Genomic DNA, 17,308 nt, shown 5'->3' with positions numbered 1-17,308 from the left:
CCCAAGCACGACTCACGCCCCGTCATCACAGCTTTAATTCCACCAGTACCTCGTCTCCTACCTTCCAAAGGTAGAAGCTCTCCTGCTAAACCTTGCAGCCACAGCCTAGGGTAGGAAGGTAGGAGACGAGGTACTGGCGGAATTAGAGCTGTGACGACGGGGAGTGAATCGTGCTTGGGTAGCTCAGTTGGTAGAGCACTTGCCCGCGAAAGGCAAAGGTCCTGAGTTCGAGTCTCGGTCCGGCACACAATTTTAGTCTGCCAGGAAGTTTCCTATCAGCGCACAGCCCGCTGTAGAGTGAAAATTTCATTCGAGACCTTGTGATGTTGTCCTAGTTGATGTAGTTGGCCACTGAGAAACCGTACTGGTACACTGAAGAGAGAAGATGATTCCAGCACATTTCAGTAGGCTTGAATTTATGATGATAGATTGAGGTAAGCCTCAAATTCTCAGACTAGCCTCTCTGAAATGACAAGCAGAGAAAGACCCTTGTTACATGATACCAATTGGCGAAGTTAGGGTTGGAGGGTCCCTACTGATACATTGACACATGATGGTAGGCTGCGGCTAATATCCAGTACTTGAAGTAAACTTGCTGATGTGATAGGTACATAAAGGCCTCTGTGATATGGCCAGTTGATTAAGTACTTGTTGGAGTGTTCCTGCTTACACACCAGGATGCAGTAGCACTTGTAAATGAACGGCAGACTCCCAATATTTGAGGCAGGTTCCAAGATGAAATAGAGAAAGGGTCATGAGGTGTGGTCCCAGTTGGTGTAGTGACCGTTGAATGGTCCCTACTGGTATACTGAAGCGAGAAGCGGTTTCCGACGCATCTCAATGGGCTTGAAGGCATGCTGATAGACGGAGGCCAGCCTCCAGTGTTCGGGGTAGCCTCCTTGCTGTCCAGGCCACAGTGAGAAGGGTGGGGTCAGCGTGTCAATGCTGTAGCAGCGCTTGGCAAAGGGTGCACGCGGCCGAGGTACTTTGTATACAGACGTCTTCTTGTCTCCACCACTCCCGGCGCTGCTGCCGCCACCACCAGAGGAGGACTCCGGCGACCCCGCCTTGAAGGCCATCTTGTACGGCTCTGGGGGTGGCAGTGCTCCTCCACCCCCAGCGCCTCCACTGCCGCTGCTGCAGGCCGTACAGCCGACTCGCAGGTTGGGCGAACTTCTGTGCCGAGTGGGCTTCTTACCGGTGGGGTTGTTCCTGCTGTGATTGTTGACATTATTGTTGCGGTCTGGAGGAGATGCACGGTCCTTGGGACTGCTGGATACCCCACGTCGTGCGACCATCCTGATGGAGCTCTGCACAAACCAGAAAAGCAATTCAGACGCTAGAAGTTGTCGCCACAAAGAAAATAATCACCAGTAAAACAGAATACATATTAATGAGAATTTTCACTCTGCAGCGGAGCGTGCGCTGATATGAAACTTCCTGGCAGATTAAAACTGTGCGCTGGACCGAGACTCGAACTCGGGACCTTTCCCTTTCGCGGGCAATTGCTCTACCAACTGAGCTACCCAAGCACGACTCACGCCCCGTCCTCACAGCTTTACTTCTGCCAGTACCTCGCCTCCTACCTTCCAAACTTTGCAGCAGCTCTCCTGCGAACCTTGCAGAAGTAGCACTCCTGAAAGAAAGGATACTGCGGAGGCATGGCTTGGCCACAGCCTGAGGGATGTTTGCAGAATGAGATTTTCACTCTGCAGCGGAGTGTGCGCTCATATGAGAGCTTCTGTAAAGTTTTGAAAGTAGGAGAAGAGGTACTGGCAGAAGTGACGCTGTGAGGACGGGGCGTGAGTCGTGCTTGGGTAGCTCAGCTGGTAGAGCACTTACCCGTGAAAGGCAAAGGTCCCGAGTTCGAGTCTCGGTCCGGCTCACATTTTTAATCTGCCAGGAAGTTTCAGAATACACATGACTAAAAAACACTACTGAAATCCTCAAGGTAGCACAGGTAAAATACAGGGATCAAAAGGTTGATCTCAACAATTATAAGAGTGGAAGGGCGTGAAAGGGGAGCAGTAGTAGTGATCGGAGTGAGACAGGTATGGAGACTACATCATGTAATTCAGTCTAAACATTAAACTAACGGGAAAGGGCACCGTGGAGAAAATAGGAAAGGGAATTAAAGTTCAAGGAGTAAAAAGGAAAACTTTGACGTATGACAGTGACATTGTAATTCTGTTGGAGATGGCAAAGTAAAGGGTGAGTTGAAACAAATTGATAGTGTCTTGACCTGAAATTATAAGATAAAAATCAACTAACATAAAACAAGGACAACGAAATGCAGCCGAATTACATTATGCAGTGCCGAGGGAGTTGAATTAGTATATGTTTAGGTGATACAGTAATCTCTAGAATTATGTACAAGCACTAATGACGTAGTGTTACCACACACGCAGAGCCTGTTATGACGCGAGCTGTGACATTCATTGGCGCCTCTTCTGCTAGCGCCATCTCGCGACGCGACCTGTAGTGTAAGAACAGAGCCGGACTTGTGATAGTACCTAGAGTGCGCTTGCATGTGATGGAGACACATTTATGTCATCTCTCTTCGACGCCTATGTGCTACTAACGACAATTTTGTAAGGCCTGCGTGTTATAGGTAACTATTAATATCATCATTGTTTGCCTTGATGTTGTAACCTGTATGTGTACTAAGGTATGTAACTAAATTTATATGTATACATGTTATATAAGTGGAATCCAAGCCCACTTTTATAGTGTTTTCGGTCCTCCCTAGATCCGATGATGGCTGCTTTAGTTTTGTCGAAACCGGTAATCATGGAATAAAAAGAATTCCTGCGATCTTGGCTACCAGTTTATTGTGTTATAAGCATCTAGATCGCACCCACATGAGCACAATGTGCTCCCTACAAGATAAATCCATTGTTTGAGCAACCACTGATACAATGCGACCCTTGGAGCAAAGTCAGTCACAAGCACTGCATGGACCCGTTGTGGGTGGTATGGGTGAAATTGTTGTTCGTGGAGTACTCACCACACATGTGCAGCGCCCGTTTCACGTGCAATACAAAGAATACTTGTAGTGGAGTCCTCTGCAACACGCTCCAGCACCTCATCAAAATCGGGTGCGCGAGTGGCATTCATGTTGCCGGGCCCCTCGTCTCTTCTTTCATATGAACCAGATTGAGAGAAATAAATACTCGTCATGACGGATACACCTGTTAGGAAATCGTTCCCTGTACAGTCTTTGAGCAGTGTCAGCACTGCAACGTACTTCCCCATACACAAGGAGCTCATCAGTGAGTTCAGCGAAACTGTATCGGTACCGATCCACGGTATTGTGCTGTATGTCTCTGAACAGCACTGAGTAATGAATGTTGTGTCGCTGATTCATGGCACGTTTGAGAGGTGGCATGAGCCCCCTCTCATATTTCTATCTTACTCTGAGTAATTCGATTTTCCTCTCTAATTGCATGCGGTGAAAAGTTGCTATTCCTTCACACGCGGACTTCCCACACAATGTGTCTCGCCACCTGGGTGGTCCAGTGACAGGCAGGTTCTGCTGATCTTGAAAGGATTAAGCCGACAGGTGTGAGGGAGTCGAGTGGATGCTTTCCAGATGCCGACATTGTCATAAGAGTGGGGGCGGCACGCCCACATGGGCCTGACGGAGCGGCTGGGCTAGAGATTCCGTTACTTCGCAGAAACTTAGAGAAAACACTTTCTAGCGGGGTAACAGCGAGGCGTGGGAATGACTTGTGTTCCCAGGCAGTCTTGGTGGGCAAATTCTCGCGTTTTCTGCAAAATCATATCTGCGACTGGCTTGCACAGGGGATAGCTCCGTGACGTAGCAAAATCGGCACATAAATTGGCGCCAAGTATCTCCATTGGTGGAATAGTAGTGCGTCGGCAATAGAGTGGAATTTTCTGCCGGTTTTCGAGTTGCTGATTGGCGGGTTTAACCACGGCCACTGTCGTGGTGGTGGGAATGTTCTGTGTTCGGCTTGTACGGGTGCTCTTGTATGAGTCAGCTCTCGCCTTTTGGTCAGAGTAGGTTACAAGACTGAGCTCTCGCTGCTCTGGACAGCCTGCCTTCCGTTGGCTGTCTAATATACTTTCATTTAATTGTAACTGTTTGACGAAGTTGCTGAAGTTTCGACTTCAACGTAACTTTCCGAGTACAGTTTGCAATTGAGCATTCTGCGTACAAGCGGCCTATGTTGTCCGTCTTGAGCAGTTTTGGCTAAAGCTGACTGTATCGGAGTTACTGTGTAACTTCGCTTGTTAAAATCAATCACTGTACCATCAATGATTGTGTGGCGAGCCTTCTTCATCTCCCTCAGAGGCGCATTTGTATTGATAGGAAGTCTTTAGTCTGGAACAACCAGACCAGGATAATTTGTTTCGGGCTACACTTGCGACATTATCATCACCACGACGGGATGTCGAAGCAACCAGCCATCGCCTCCGGTACGCCAGATCGTGTCCTTGCACTTAAGAGGACAGCTTGGTAATGTATGTCCGCAGCACCGGCAGATTAGGGAATTTTTCTCTGTGATAATCGGAGCTCAGCAGAGCGCGCCTGTTCCCGTCTTTTCTTACGTGGTTCTGTCTTGGATGTTCATTGTCTGAATTCTCACTACTGTAGCAGCAATTAATGTCGGGTGGGCTGGGTGTTTCTCTTAAGATTTGAGTTGCAAGGAATTGGCTCCACACACCACTTGGTCATAAACGTCACAACCTGGTTTATGGACAACTTCACCTTCACAGCATTTATTTGAGTATCCAATTTGACGTATTGTAAGTGTTTCATGTGTTTTGTTAATTATTTCGAGTTTAGACGTAATAAATCAAATTGATATTTTGGATATTACTTTCATTCTGTGGATCGGTAAAGCAACCCTTTCATTTCTCACTACGTTAATGAAACTTTCCTTTATCACATTAATTTATATCAAATTAAATGATTGCAGGTGCCAAACTCTTTTCTACTCCACTTGCAGGGTCGATTACAAGCAGTTCGCGTTTCTTCTTAATCCATGTGCAACAGCAAGAGTCGGAGTTAAAAATGGGGGGGGGGGGGGCTTAGAACATGATTTCCATATGAAGATTCTAGAAGAATTTAGTGTTAAATACACTGCTAGCCCCGGCATCTCGCACGTTCTGTCATGGGAAAATGTAAATATGATACAACAGAGCCACCTTATGGACAAGTAAAGTAAACAAAATCCGAATCATGACTTCCTAGTATTCAGGCTCGTCGTCCTTGTTTTCTTGCAGGAAATAAAAAAATATACACGTAAATAAACAGCACAGTACGGGTAAACTTGTATGCATGTTGTATGAAATCAGAGTCTCGCGGCGATAACATTGAATAAAATGTTGTCGGCTGGCGAAGTACTTGGCCAAGCTCCTCACTCCACATGTGGGACACTACGAACATCATATAAAAAACTCAGCAGAATTTATCAGCAGAATCTACCGTCTACGCCTTAGTGAGGATGATATTATGGTCAGTTTTGATGTTGTGGCGCTGTTTATGGAAGTGCCTATCAAAGACGCTTTGGACCTAATTTACCAGTACATAGTAAGTAACGTGGTCGACCTATTTAGGCACACTCTTACGTCCTCCTTTTTCGTGTACATCGGCCAGTATTACGATCAGACAGATGGCGTAGCAATGGGTAGCCCGTTGGCTCCAGCTGTTTGCAAACCTCTTCATGGAGAATTTTGAGGATATTGCCGTAGATACTGCGCCATTGAAGCCGAAGTGTTTCTTTCGATGCGTTGACGACACGTTCGTCATTTGGCCACACGGATGCGAGAAACTAGACGAGTTTTTGGAACACCTCAATGGCATCAACAGTAATATTTCACCATGGAGGTGGAAAAAGATAAGGCATTGCACTTCCTCGACGTCCTTGTCCACCGTAAACGAAATGGGTGCCTTGGCCACAGCGTCTACAGGAAACCCACCCACACAGACCTGTACCTGCACGCCACCATCCAACACAGAAGCGCACAGTATTACAAACATTGGTGCATCGTGCAAGAGTAATACCAGACGACGATAACCTGCCCCACGAACTGAGCCACCTACGCAAGGTTTTCAGGAATAAAGGCTACAGCGCCCATCAAGTGAAAGAAGTGATTTCTGGGAAATATCAGAATAAGACCACCGACGAAGAGCAGGGAAAGAAACTTGCTTTGCTGCCATTCTGTGGCTCTGTGTCGGGCAAGATAAACCGCTGTTGAAAAGACACAAGATCAAATCAATCTTCAGGCCTCCAACGAAAATCCGTCACTGAGACCAGTTAAAGACGCAGTATGTCTCGGAACACCTGCAGTCTACGTAATACCTTGTGAGTGTGGCCGGACGTACATCGGACAAACAGTTCGCACTGTGGAACAACGAAGGTAAGAACATGAGAGGTATTATCGCCTACGCTATCCAGAGAAATCTGCGTTAGCTGAGCATGCGTTAGAAAACGGTCGCCACATAAAATTTGACGATACCTCTGTCGTGACTCGCACTAACGGTTTCTGGGACAGTTTAATAAAGGAAGCTGTTGAAATAAAAATTACCGCAAACACCCTGAATAGAGACGGTGGGTTGCAGCTCAGCGCTGCGTGGGATCCAGCGATCGCGCCGTTGAAGAGGGCACATCGGACGCCGACTCAAAACATGCCCATATATGGCAATGTCACGGGCACCAGTGACGTCACAGCCGGCAGCTAGCGTATATAAGGGCGCACCAACAGCCCACTGGCAGTCATAACACTTGACAGTGGCCAAGGAGTGCTTGGCCGAAAGCTCACGTCGTTTTACACAATTGACGCGGTTGGAAACCCGAGAACATTTTATTCATTGTATGCATGTTAGTTGCAAATAAGCTTGAAAACAGTAATGCTAGACAAAGCGGTATACCAGTATACTTCCATATTGTAATGCCACTTCCTTGGACGAGAAATAAAAAATCAAAAATTAGCTCCCAATACCCCAAAGATTTCTCCCCAAGTCCCCAATTCCCAGAAAAGTGAATAAGCGAAGGAAGTTCCACTTATCACTATTATTAGGACAATAACAAGTAATTAAATCAGGAATCAAAGACTTGACAATTTAGCAATCTACGAAAGAAAGATTAAATTTCAGTAAAATTAAAATCAAAATCATAATAAATCGCAAAATTAGCATAAATTAACATTCGCAAAGTAGAACCAACGATCCCAAAGAATAGTCCGTGCGAGTACTCTTTGGGAGTCGTGAGTAATGACGAAGTATAATTCAATGCATTGTCACTACGTTACGAGAGTTAGCCGAAGCAGGTCATATATTTGAATGCCCGTACATGTAGGCGCGCTTGGATTGTTTTTGAGATCAAATAAGTGAGATCTATCATGACGCAGTAATACGATCTTCTGACTTCAAATATCACGGCATTAGAATTCGCGGAGGACTTTCACCTACTAGAATAAAGTGAACTTTTAACTAGATAATTGAACTAAACATTACTTAGTGATTTAGGCAACGAACACTGATAGACAATTTTCATTCAGAATAGCCAGTGGTTTATGGAACTTCAGTGACAGGTCCGAAGCATATAATTTAAATCACCCAACACCTGGGAAAGTTTTCTTCTCAAGTATCGGTTAGGAAATGACTGATATTGTGCAATAAAACACCCTCTCGTGCATTTGTGATTTAAAATTCTATCAAATTATTGACATGAAACTCCCGAGTAATAATTACGTGCAGCGATAATATTTGACTGTAGCGCTCGGCGCTTGTGTAGAATCTTTGACTCAAATAACAAGCCCACTGTTACGATTTCTTAGATACTTGAAATTACGACCAGCTTGTAAGGAATTTGTTGTGGATGCGACTGTATTGGTTTTATCATTAATATTTCATCATTAATCAGTTAAACATCGATTACGAACGATTAATTACGATTCTTGGTGAAGTAAATATCTCACGCACGTCGACATTTCGGTTCAGCACTGCTATTTTGTGTAACGGCGTCTTCGTAACTTGATAACGATCTCAACTCTCTACCGACTGTCGTCGAGTTTTAGCCGGGGCCAAGTACAGATCAAACCAAATCATCAAGTAGAAGATTCGCTATAATATCTACTAAAGTTGGATTCTCTAAGCCCAGGTTCCGTGCCTCAAATTTTTCAGTGAAGCATTCTCTATGTCCTGTTACATTTTTGCGCGCTCTTATGCTAACACCCAGTAAATAGCTTGACAATAGAACACAACGACGACGTAACTTAGGAATTCCAAAGTTTGTACCCTAGTCGGCAGTGTTAAAATCCTTTACGTGTCTCGGCAGAACCCAGCTGGCACCGCAGCAGAGCCGGGAGCCACTCACCAGGCTGTTGGACTGGTCCTCGGATCCCAGCCTCGCACTGCCGGCGGGCGCCGCCGACTTGCTCCTGGCGTGCGAGCCCGCAGACCCGCCCCCGCTCTCTACAGGGTTGGGGGCGGCGGCGGACTTGGCCCTGTGGAGCGCCGCGCCGCTCCTCGCAGGCTGCTGGCTCCTCCTGCCGTTCACCTCCCCTGGCCGCTTGCTCTCTCCTGTCGACCTGCTGCCAAAGCATCCCAGCACATGAGTAGTTTGCCAAAAAACATTAAATAGAAAAATAGGAAAAGGTGAAGCTGTCGTCAGTAGGAAGTTTGGTTGGTCACACAGTGCTTTAGTAGGATTATAAAACAAAAGTAATGAATCCGACTTTTTTATACTGTTCTCAATATCGATCATGCTCGTAAATTAAGGATGATTGCAGAATGTGGCGCTAATAGCATAGGCACATAGGGAACACACACGACACAGATCTGTAAGTCCACGGTATTGGTGGTAAGTTGAGAAAACCGCCCCTAAAACACATATGCTACAAAACGCCACCGTTTGCTGCGCATGCACCCCGCCACCAGTATGGGATATGATCACCATGCACACGTACACAGGCCGCACAACGGGTTGGCTTACTCTGGATCAGGTGGTCGAGCAGCAGCTGGGGTACAGCCTCCCATTCTTGCACCAGTGCCTGTCGGAGCTCTTGAAGTGTCGTAGGGGTTTGAAGACGTGCAGCGATACGTCGACCGAGAGCTTCCCAGACGTGCTCGATAGGGTTTAGGTCTGGAGAACAGGCAGGCCACTACATTCGCCTGTTATCTTTTATTTCAAGGTACTCCTCCACGATGGCAGCTCGGTGGGGCCGTGCGTTATTATCCATCAGGAGGAAGGTGCGACCCACTGCATCCTTACTGGTGCAAAATGACCTGTTACAGTTCCTCTGTCAAAGACATTGTAATGATCTGGGAGATGTGTTATTTTCTACCGGATTTGTCGATACCAAATGTAATGAGGGAGGTTGTAAATGTGTTCTTATACTTTTCTCAGAATATTTTTTGTGAATTGTAATTTGCGATATTTTATGCTAATTTGCTTATATGTTCGAGAGTGACAACATATTGATTAATATTAGTAGATGTGACGAATAATATCAAAGAGACTGGTTACAAGTGGAAGCTTGTGTGTTGTGTGAAATGTCTCTGACGCTGGAGTCGTCTTTGACCGTAGTCAGTCGGATGTGAACACTCGGTGTGTGACGGTGGAACAATGTACAGTTCCCCGTTATAATAATTTGCAAGTGACCAGCAAAAATGAGTTATTCTACTACTTTTTTATATAAACATCAAGGAGGAAGCACATTCGGAAAAATGGAATTTGAAGCACCAAAAATGAGGCAAACGCATTGAACCAGGACATTTCCGCAGCCGACGAAACAGCATTATGGAATCTTCACTAGACAACTGAAGCCAACACAAAAAAAGTCAAATATCATCTTATAAACATCCACGGAAAAGTGAGTACTGTCACGAAATATGCTAAATTCAAGTATATAAAAATAGTGAGCATATTTCAACATGCAGGGGTGTAGGTGCGCCAATCATAATCCCACCCCATACCATCAGACCACGACCTCCATACAGGTCGCTTTCAAGGACAGTAAGGGTTGGTACCTGGTTCCTGGTTCACAACACATGAAAACCCGGCGAGAATCACTGTTCAGACTATACCTGGACTCGTCTGTGAACATAACATGGGACCACTGTTCCAGTGACCATGTACCGTGTTCTTGACACCAGGCTTTACGGGCTCTCCTGTGACTAGGGGTCAGTGGAATGCACCTTGCAGATCTACAGGCGAATAAACCATGTGTGTCTGGAGACAACTGTTCCAGTGGCTGCGGTAAGGTCCCGAGAAAGGCTACCTGCAGTACTCTGTGGCCGTCTGTGGACACAGATGGTGAGATATCGGTCTTCTTGTTGTGCTGTATACTGTGGACGTCCCGTAATGTAGCGCCAGGACACGTTTCCTACTGCTGGAATCGTTGACATAATCTTGAGATCACACTTCGTGGCATACGGAGGGACCGTGCTACGACCTGCTGTGTTTGACCAGCCTCCAGTCGCCCTAGTATTCTACCGCTCATAACGTCATCAACGTGTGTTCTTTGAGCCATTTTCAATACACAGTCTCCATTAGCACGGCTGAAAACGTCTGCACACTTACTCGCTGCACCGTACTCCGACCTGCACCAACACAGCTCTGCGTATGTGGACTGCTGCCAGCGCCACCGTGCGACGACCGCAAGTCAAATGCACCGAGATGATTTAAACGTGCAAACCGCCCACCAGAGCGTTGTTTCACCATGTATCAGCATTATCCTTAATTTATGAGCACGAGTGTCATGTGTACTGCTCAGTCGACTTTGCCGCTTCGCTGACGTATGTTGCAACCGTCTGCCGCTAGAGGGCTCCGAGTTGTAGCGTGTAACATGACGGTGTGTAACGCCATTACTGAATGTGAGTGTGTGAGAAACAGCATGCTGGTATCGAGTTTATAACCGCAGGAAATGTGCTTCCAACTGAAGCCAATGGAAGAATAAATCTGTGTACAGTGATGATTGTATTGGCACCAGTAATGTGCTACGTTGGGTTGTTCGTGCTCGTATTGAAGGAAGCGGCGGTGTCACCCTCAACATGTGTGACTGAGGCCGGAATGGAAAACCTCCAAAAAAGGTCAAGACGTCGCCATCGGCAGGTAAAGTCATGCTCACAGAGTTCTGAGACGGTCAGTGCCAGATGCACTTGGAATTCGTGCTTAAAGGCACCACCATAAACTCTGCGCGGTACTGCGAGACCCTCAGGAAGCTGGAAGCACGTCCACACACGGTGCGCACTCTCCTACAGCATGACATTCCTGGATGATACACGAGTGCCACCACGTCTGCAGCTACACGACGTCTTGGGATCACTGTCTTCGGTTACAGTACATACGATTCTGACTTGGCTCCATCCAATTTTAATCTTTTTCGAACACTTACAGAACACCTTCGAGGAGTTTACGTTGATAATGACGGAGCGCTGCAAGAAGTTGTGAGGCTGCAGCTCCGTCATTCTACACCGACGGTATCAACAAACTGGTTTCTCGTCGGTAGAACTGTGCTCGTCGCCAGAGTGACTGCATTGGGAAATAAATACACTACTGGCCATTAAAATTGCTACACCAAGAAGACATGCAGATGATAAACGGGTATTCATTGGACAAATATATTATACTACAACTGACATGCGATTACATTTTCACGCAATTTGGGTGCATAGATCCTGAGAAATCAGTACCCAGAACAACCACCTCTGGCCGTAATAACGGCTTTGATACGCCTGGGCATTGAGTCAAACAGAGCTTGGATGGCGTGTACAGGTACAGCTGCCTATGCAGCTTCAACACGATACCACAGTTCATCAAGAGTAGTGACTGGCGTATTGTGACGAGCCAGTTGCTCGGCCACCATTGGCCACACGTTTTCAATTGGTGAGGGATCTGGAGAACGTGCTGGTCAGGGCAGCAGTCGAACATTTTCTGTATCCAGGAAGGTCCGTACAGGACCTGCAACATGCGGTCGTGCATTATGCTGCTGAAGTGTAGGGTTTCGCAGGGATCGAATGAAGGCTAGAGCCACGGGTCGTGACACATCTGAAATGTAACGTCCAATGTCCAAAGTGCCGTCAATGCGAACAAGAGGTGACCGAGACGAGTAACCAGTGGCACCCCATACCATCACACCTGGTGATACGGCAATATGGCGATGACGAATACACGCTTCCAATGTGCGTTCACCGCGATGTCACCAAACACGGATGCGACCATCATAATGCTGTAAACAGAACCTTTATTCATCCGAAAAAATGACGTTTTTCCATTCGTGCACCCAGGTTCGTCGTTGAGTACACCATCGCAGGGACTCCTGTCTGTGATGCAGTTTCAAGGATAACCGCAGCCATGGTCTCCGAGCTGATAGTCCATGCTGCTGCAAACGTCGTCGAACTGTTCGTGCAGGTGGTTGTTGTCTTGCAAACGTCCCCATCTGTTGACTCAGGGATCGAGAAGTGGCTGCCCTATCGGTTACAGCCATGCGAATAAGATGCCTGTCATCTCGACTGCTAGTGATACGAGGCCGTTGGGATCCGACACGGCGTTCCATATTACCCTCCTGAACCCACCGATTCCATATTCTGCTAACAGTCATTGGATCTCGACCAACGCGAGCATCAATTTCGCGATACGATAAACCGCAATCGCGATAGGCTACAATCCGACCTTTATCAAAGTCGGAAACGTGATGGTACGCATTTCTCCTCCTTACACGACGCACCACAACGTTTCACCAGGCAACGCCGGTCAACTGCTGTTTGTGTATGAGAAATCGGCTGGAAACTTTCCTCGTGTCAGCACGTTGTAGGTGTCGCTACCGGCGCCAACCTTGTGTGAAAGCTCTGAAAAGCTAATCATTTGCATATCTCAGCATCTTCTTCCTGACAGTCAAATTTCGCGTCTGTAGCACATCTTCGTGGTGTAGCAATTTTAATGGCCAGTAGTGTATGTAGACAGGGAGAGTAAAGATGTAGAATGTTAATAACGGTTGTTTCACTTGAAAACCTTAGATTTTTGACATAAATTCCGTGACATTACTTTTCAGCACTCCCTCTTATATGGTGGTACCTTGCTAAAATGAAGAATGCTTAATCTGATTAATACAGGCTCGAAGAGTGGGTATACAAGTACTACATAGATGAGTGTAACTGACATCCCTCTTTTCAGAAAAGGAAAACGGAGTAATTGTGATAGTTATTAAGGGATAAGTTTTGTAGACACAGTCTATAAATCATGATCGAGAGCTGGGTGAAACTCGATGTAGAAAGCTCTGAGATATTTAGTGATTCGTGGAACGTAGATCGAAAAGACAGAGAAGACGTCATAGGAGAGGGGGGGGGGGGGTATGTTCACTGCAGTTGACAAAAATGTCTTTACTGAGGCCGAATTTTTTGAGTGCATGGTCGCGTCTGTGTCTAGGAGAAATCAAATTGATAGTTGGATGTTTTTACCGACCACCCGATACCGCTAAGACGGTTTCAGAGTCATGGACAGAAAGTCTACCGTCAGTACTGCGGGAAGACCCAGATAATACAATATCACTTGGAGTGTAGACGTCTATGGATTCATTGCAAGGGAGACGGACAAACAGTGTTGTGGGGTTCTTTTGAATATGTTTTCTGGAAACTGTCTATAGCAGCAAGTTCGACAGGCTACACGAGATGAAATTATTTTAGACCTTGTAGCTACAGACAGGCCAGACCTAATCGGAGGCAGGATATGAACCTGCGACCGTAGCAGCAGTGCGGTTCCGGACTGAAGCGCCCAGAACCGCTCAGCAACAGCGGATAGCTTCCAGCACGTGTCCTGATACTTCTGACAAGACAGTGTAGTGCTACAGGGATATTCATCAGCAAAAATTGAAATAAGGCTGTCTGTAAATTCTGTAAACTACAGATCGTTGCTAGGACTCACCCTTCCCCATTGTGCCTGCTGTCAGCGCTCCCCAGCCGTTTGCCACTGACGACACTGCCCTCTATGGTGTTACAGTTGCTGCCGGAACACGGTCTCACACCGTCTTGGGACGCACCGTCACAGTTACCGTTGCTGCACCCTCGCTGGTTGTTGTTGTCAGTGTGGTATCCATTGTGTTTGTTGTTTTCACTGGTGGCAACACTGCCGCTGTCCAGCCTCGCTTCAGTCCCGTTGTTGGCAGCACTGCCACCACTGCCATTGCTGCCTCTGCCACTGCCTCCACCGTTGCCATTGAGGCTCTGTCTGTGGCCGTTCCCGTTGGCGCTGTTGCCATTATGCTTGCTGGCCGAATCGTTGCTTCTTTTCCTCCTATTCATTTTGTTGTTACCGCCATTTGCATTGCCATTCTTTGCACTGCCCCGGTTGTTTGCAGATGCCTTCCTCCCATTCTCGGCCTTCACTCCGTCGTCTTTTTCTTTGTCTGAAAGGAAAAAAATACTTAATTCATTATTCATATCCATCAATAATACTACCATAGCATATACAACACAGCTGACTGATATTTTTGGTGTGTGTATCACTTAGCACATTAGAGTTTAGTCTGAAAAGTTCTTGGTTTCACCCGTAGATCACAGCAGTAGATCCGTGATATTTTTTCTCAGAGGTACACAATACTTTCAACAGGCTCTATGTGATATTACAAGTCACGGCTGCAGGCAGCAGTCGAAATAAGGCATGGTGCACGAATTCTCAGAAAATAGTTTAGATAGTTTTTTTTTGTAACAGATTTTATGCTGATTAGTGTTTTTGTAACAAATTTTATGCTGAACAAAATTCATCGCAGGTTTGTAAATGTGTACAACACTTCTTCAACTTCTAACTTGAAGAAATTAGCTGCAGCATTTAAATGAGAGCGTAAAAGTGTCCAAGATGGTACATATAAAGGACAGGTTTGTGGAAAACATAAAACTGCATTTCCAGTTGTGCGCCATGAAAATTCCTTGCTGTCTCCATGCCTGAAGCATCGAAATCAACTCTTATTACAGATGTGATTACATTGGAGTAGATCAGGCGAGATGATAGGTTGAGAGAAGAGAATAGCAAAACTGTACGTACATAACAGTTGACTATAGACTCAATTAGATAGGTACACTTCGATAAAAGACCCAATTATATATTGATAATTCACTTTGGATGACTGAAGAAGGTAAAAAAAAACACTGAAATACGTAGGCGTGTTGAAAATTAATGCCTCCTGATTTTTTAAATGCTGTTGTCAATATCGGCTGAGATATGAAAACGAATTTTTCGCGACGGCACTTATATGTAAAACATTCTCGGTATTCTTGCCGCGTCAGTTCTGGATAAAATCTCGAGTTTTCGACGATTACCTCCATCGTCGTCGTCAGAAGCTGACTGTCTTCACTGCTTTTTTTTTCCTTTATTGCTTTTCAAATTTTCAATTCCCCCCGAAGGGGGCGGGCTAGCAGCTGCTTAGTACGCTGCTCTACAGCCTACAGACTTTTTTAAAAACGGAAGAAGAAAAGAAACAGGAGTCTTCACTGCTGCTGTGGTGCCTTATTTATAGCCCGTGGACGGCTTATGATTGGTCGGCGATTACGTACTGCTGTCGCAGACGGTGTCAATGTCTGCGCTGGTGTTGCCACCGCTTCTGTTGGAACGTAAACCTTGGAAGGAACGTCTCTGCTGCTTCTCTGCACCTCAGATGGTATCCGCTATCGCGATTAAAGTTATTTTTGCTCATTCTTGTTTCAACAGCCCCCTTAATAACATAATCCCAGTACGTGGAGGCATGGGACAGAATTTTTGTTTCATCGAACAAAATTTTATGTTTGTTCGTGAGGCTGTGCTCCGCAATTGCCAATTTCTCCAGTTCTCTGTTTTTAATGTGGCGTTGGTGTTCTGCACAACGGTCCGAAACGGTACGAGTCGTTTGCCCTATATAATTGCTTCCACACTCACAGGGTATATTATAAACTCCAGGGACCCTGAGGCCGAGATTGTCCTTAACAGGGCGCATCATCCCCTTAATTTTCTTAGGACGACGAAAAATCGGTCTTATAACTCGTCTACGCAGGACTATTTTGCTGGAAATCGCGCCACAAAAAGGAAGAACCGCAATCGGTGTTTCATCCTGTGAGTGTGCAGCACTTTTTTTTTTTTTTTTTTTTTTTTGAGAACTCTGCCTTTATATCGCATGCACCATAGCCATTCTTTCGGAACACGTACTTGAGATGGTTAATCTCGGACCTAATGAAGTGGTCCTCGTCAAAACAGTTTTTACTCTACAGGGTGTGGTAGATAAGTAATGAGACTGGCTGCCGCGCGGCGCCCCAGTCGCTCGCAGGGCGGTCTCCACCTGTACGTCACGTGGTGGGGGATCTGAGCTAACAATAGAACCGGTTTGCAGTCGCATCGGAGCTCTGGTGCAGTGAGGGTCGAGCTTCGCGTATTACGTTGTTTGTGTGCCCGTGACACTTGTGAAAACGCTGAAGATGGATCGCTCGATAGAACAGCGGTATGCAATCAAATTTTGCTTTCGCTTGGGCAAAACTGCTTCGGAAACTTTTGCTATGATTACGGAGGCCTACAAAGAAGACTCCCTATCAAGAGCTCAAGTGTTTCGGTGGTTTAATGAATTTAAAAACGGGAGGGAATCCGTTGAAGACATGGAACGATCTGGACGCCCTTCAACGAGTCGTGTGGATGAAACGGTGGCCAAAGTGAAAGAACTCCTGGACTCCGACCGTCGTTTAAGTCTCAAAATGATCGCCGATGAGGTCTCCGTGAATAAATTTACGGTTCACCAAATTGTTACGCAAGATTTGATGATGAGGAAAGTTTGCGCAAAATTGGTTCCCCGAGTGCTCACCGCCGAACAAAAGCAACAACGAGTGGACGTTTGCCGTGAGATGTTGAATGATTTGGAAAATAATCCACACTTTTTAGACAACGTAGTAACAGGCGACGAATCGTGGACATTCCAGTACGACCCGGAGACGAAAGCCCAGAGCTCGGAGTGGCACACACCGGCATCCCCGCGGCCGAAGAAAGCAAGAATGTCAAAGTCCCGCATCAAGACAATGCTGATTGTGTTTTTCGACAAGCGGGGGTTAATTCACAAAGAGTTTGTCCCTCAGGGGAAGACTGTCAATGCCGAATTCTACAAAGAAGTCCTTCAGCGATTGCACAGAGCCGTCAAACGGAAGCGACAGGACCTTGCTTAACGCTGGCGTCTCCACCATGACAACGCTCCGGCGCACACAGCGTTCCTCGTGACCTCCTACTTGACCCAAATTGGAGTTGAAGTTTTGCCACATCCACCATACAGCCCTGACGAGTCCTCCTGATTTCTTCCTATTTCCGAAGGTCAAAAGATGCCTGAAGGGTCA

At 46.3% G+C, this 17,308-nt stretch overlaps 1 protein-coding gene across 1 annotated transcript; it reads right to left on the bottom strand.

Moving 5' to 3' along the window:
* Positions 1-797: 797 nt before the first annotated feature.
* LOC126209847 (another transcription unit protein-like) lies at positions 798-14,154 on the bottom strand. The gene is made up of 3 exons (XM_049938975.1): positions 13,994-14,154; positions 8,349-8,565; positions 798-1,310 (listed from the first exon to the last, which is right to left on the bottom strand). Exons 1-3 carry the CDS (start codon positions 14,152-14,154, stop codon positions 798-800), a joined length of 891 nt encoding a protein of 296 aa, XP_049794932.1.
* Between the last annotated feature and the right edge of the window lie 3,154 nt (positions 14,155-17,308).

This window comes from Schistocerca nitens, chromosome 10 (genome assembly GCF_023898315.1).
Source record: "Schistocerca nitens isolate TAMUIC-IGC-003100 chromosome 10, iqSchNite1.1, whole genome shotgun sequence".
Taxonomy (NCBI): Eukaryota; Metazoa; Arthropoda; class Insecta; order Orthoptera; family Acrididae; genus Schistocerca; species Schistocerca nitens.
This window is presented reverse-complemented; position numbering and strand designations above follow the sequence as displayed.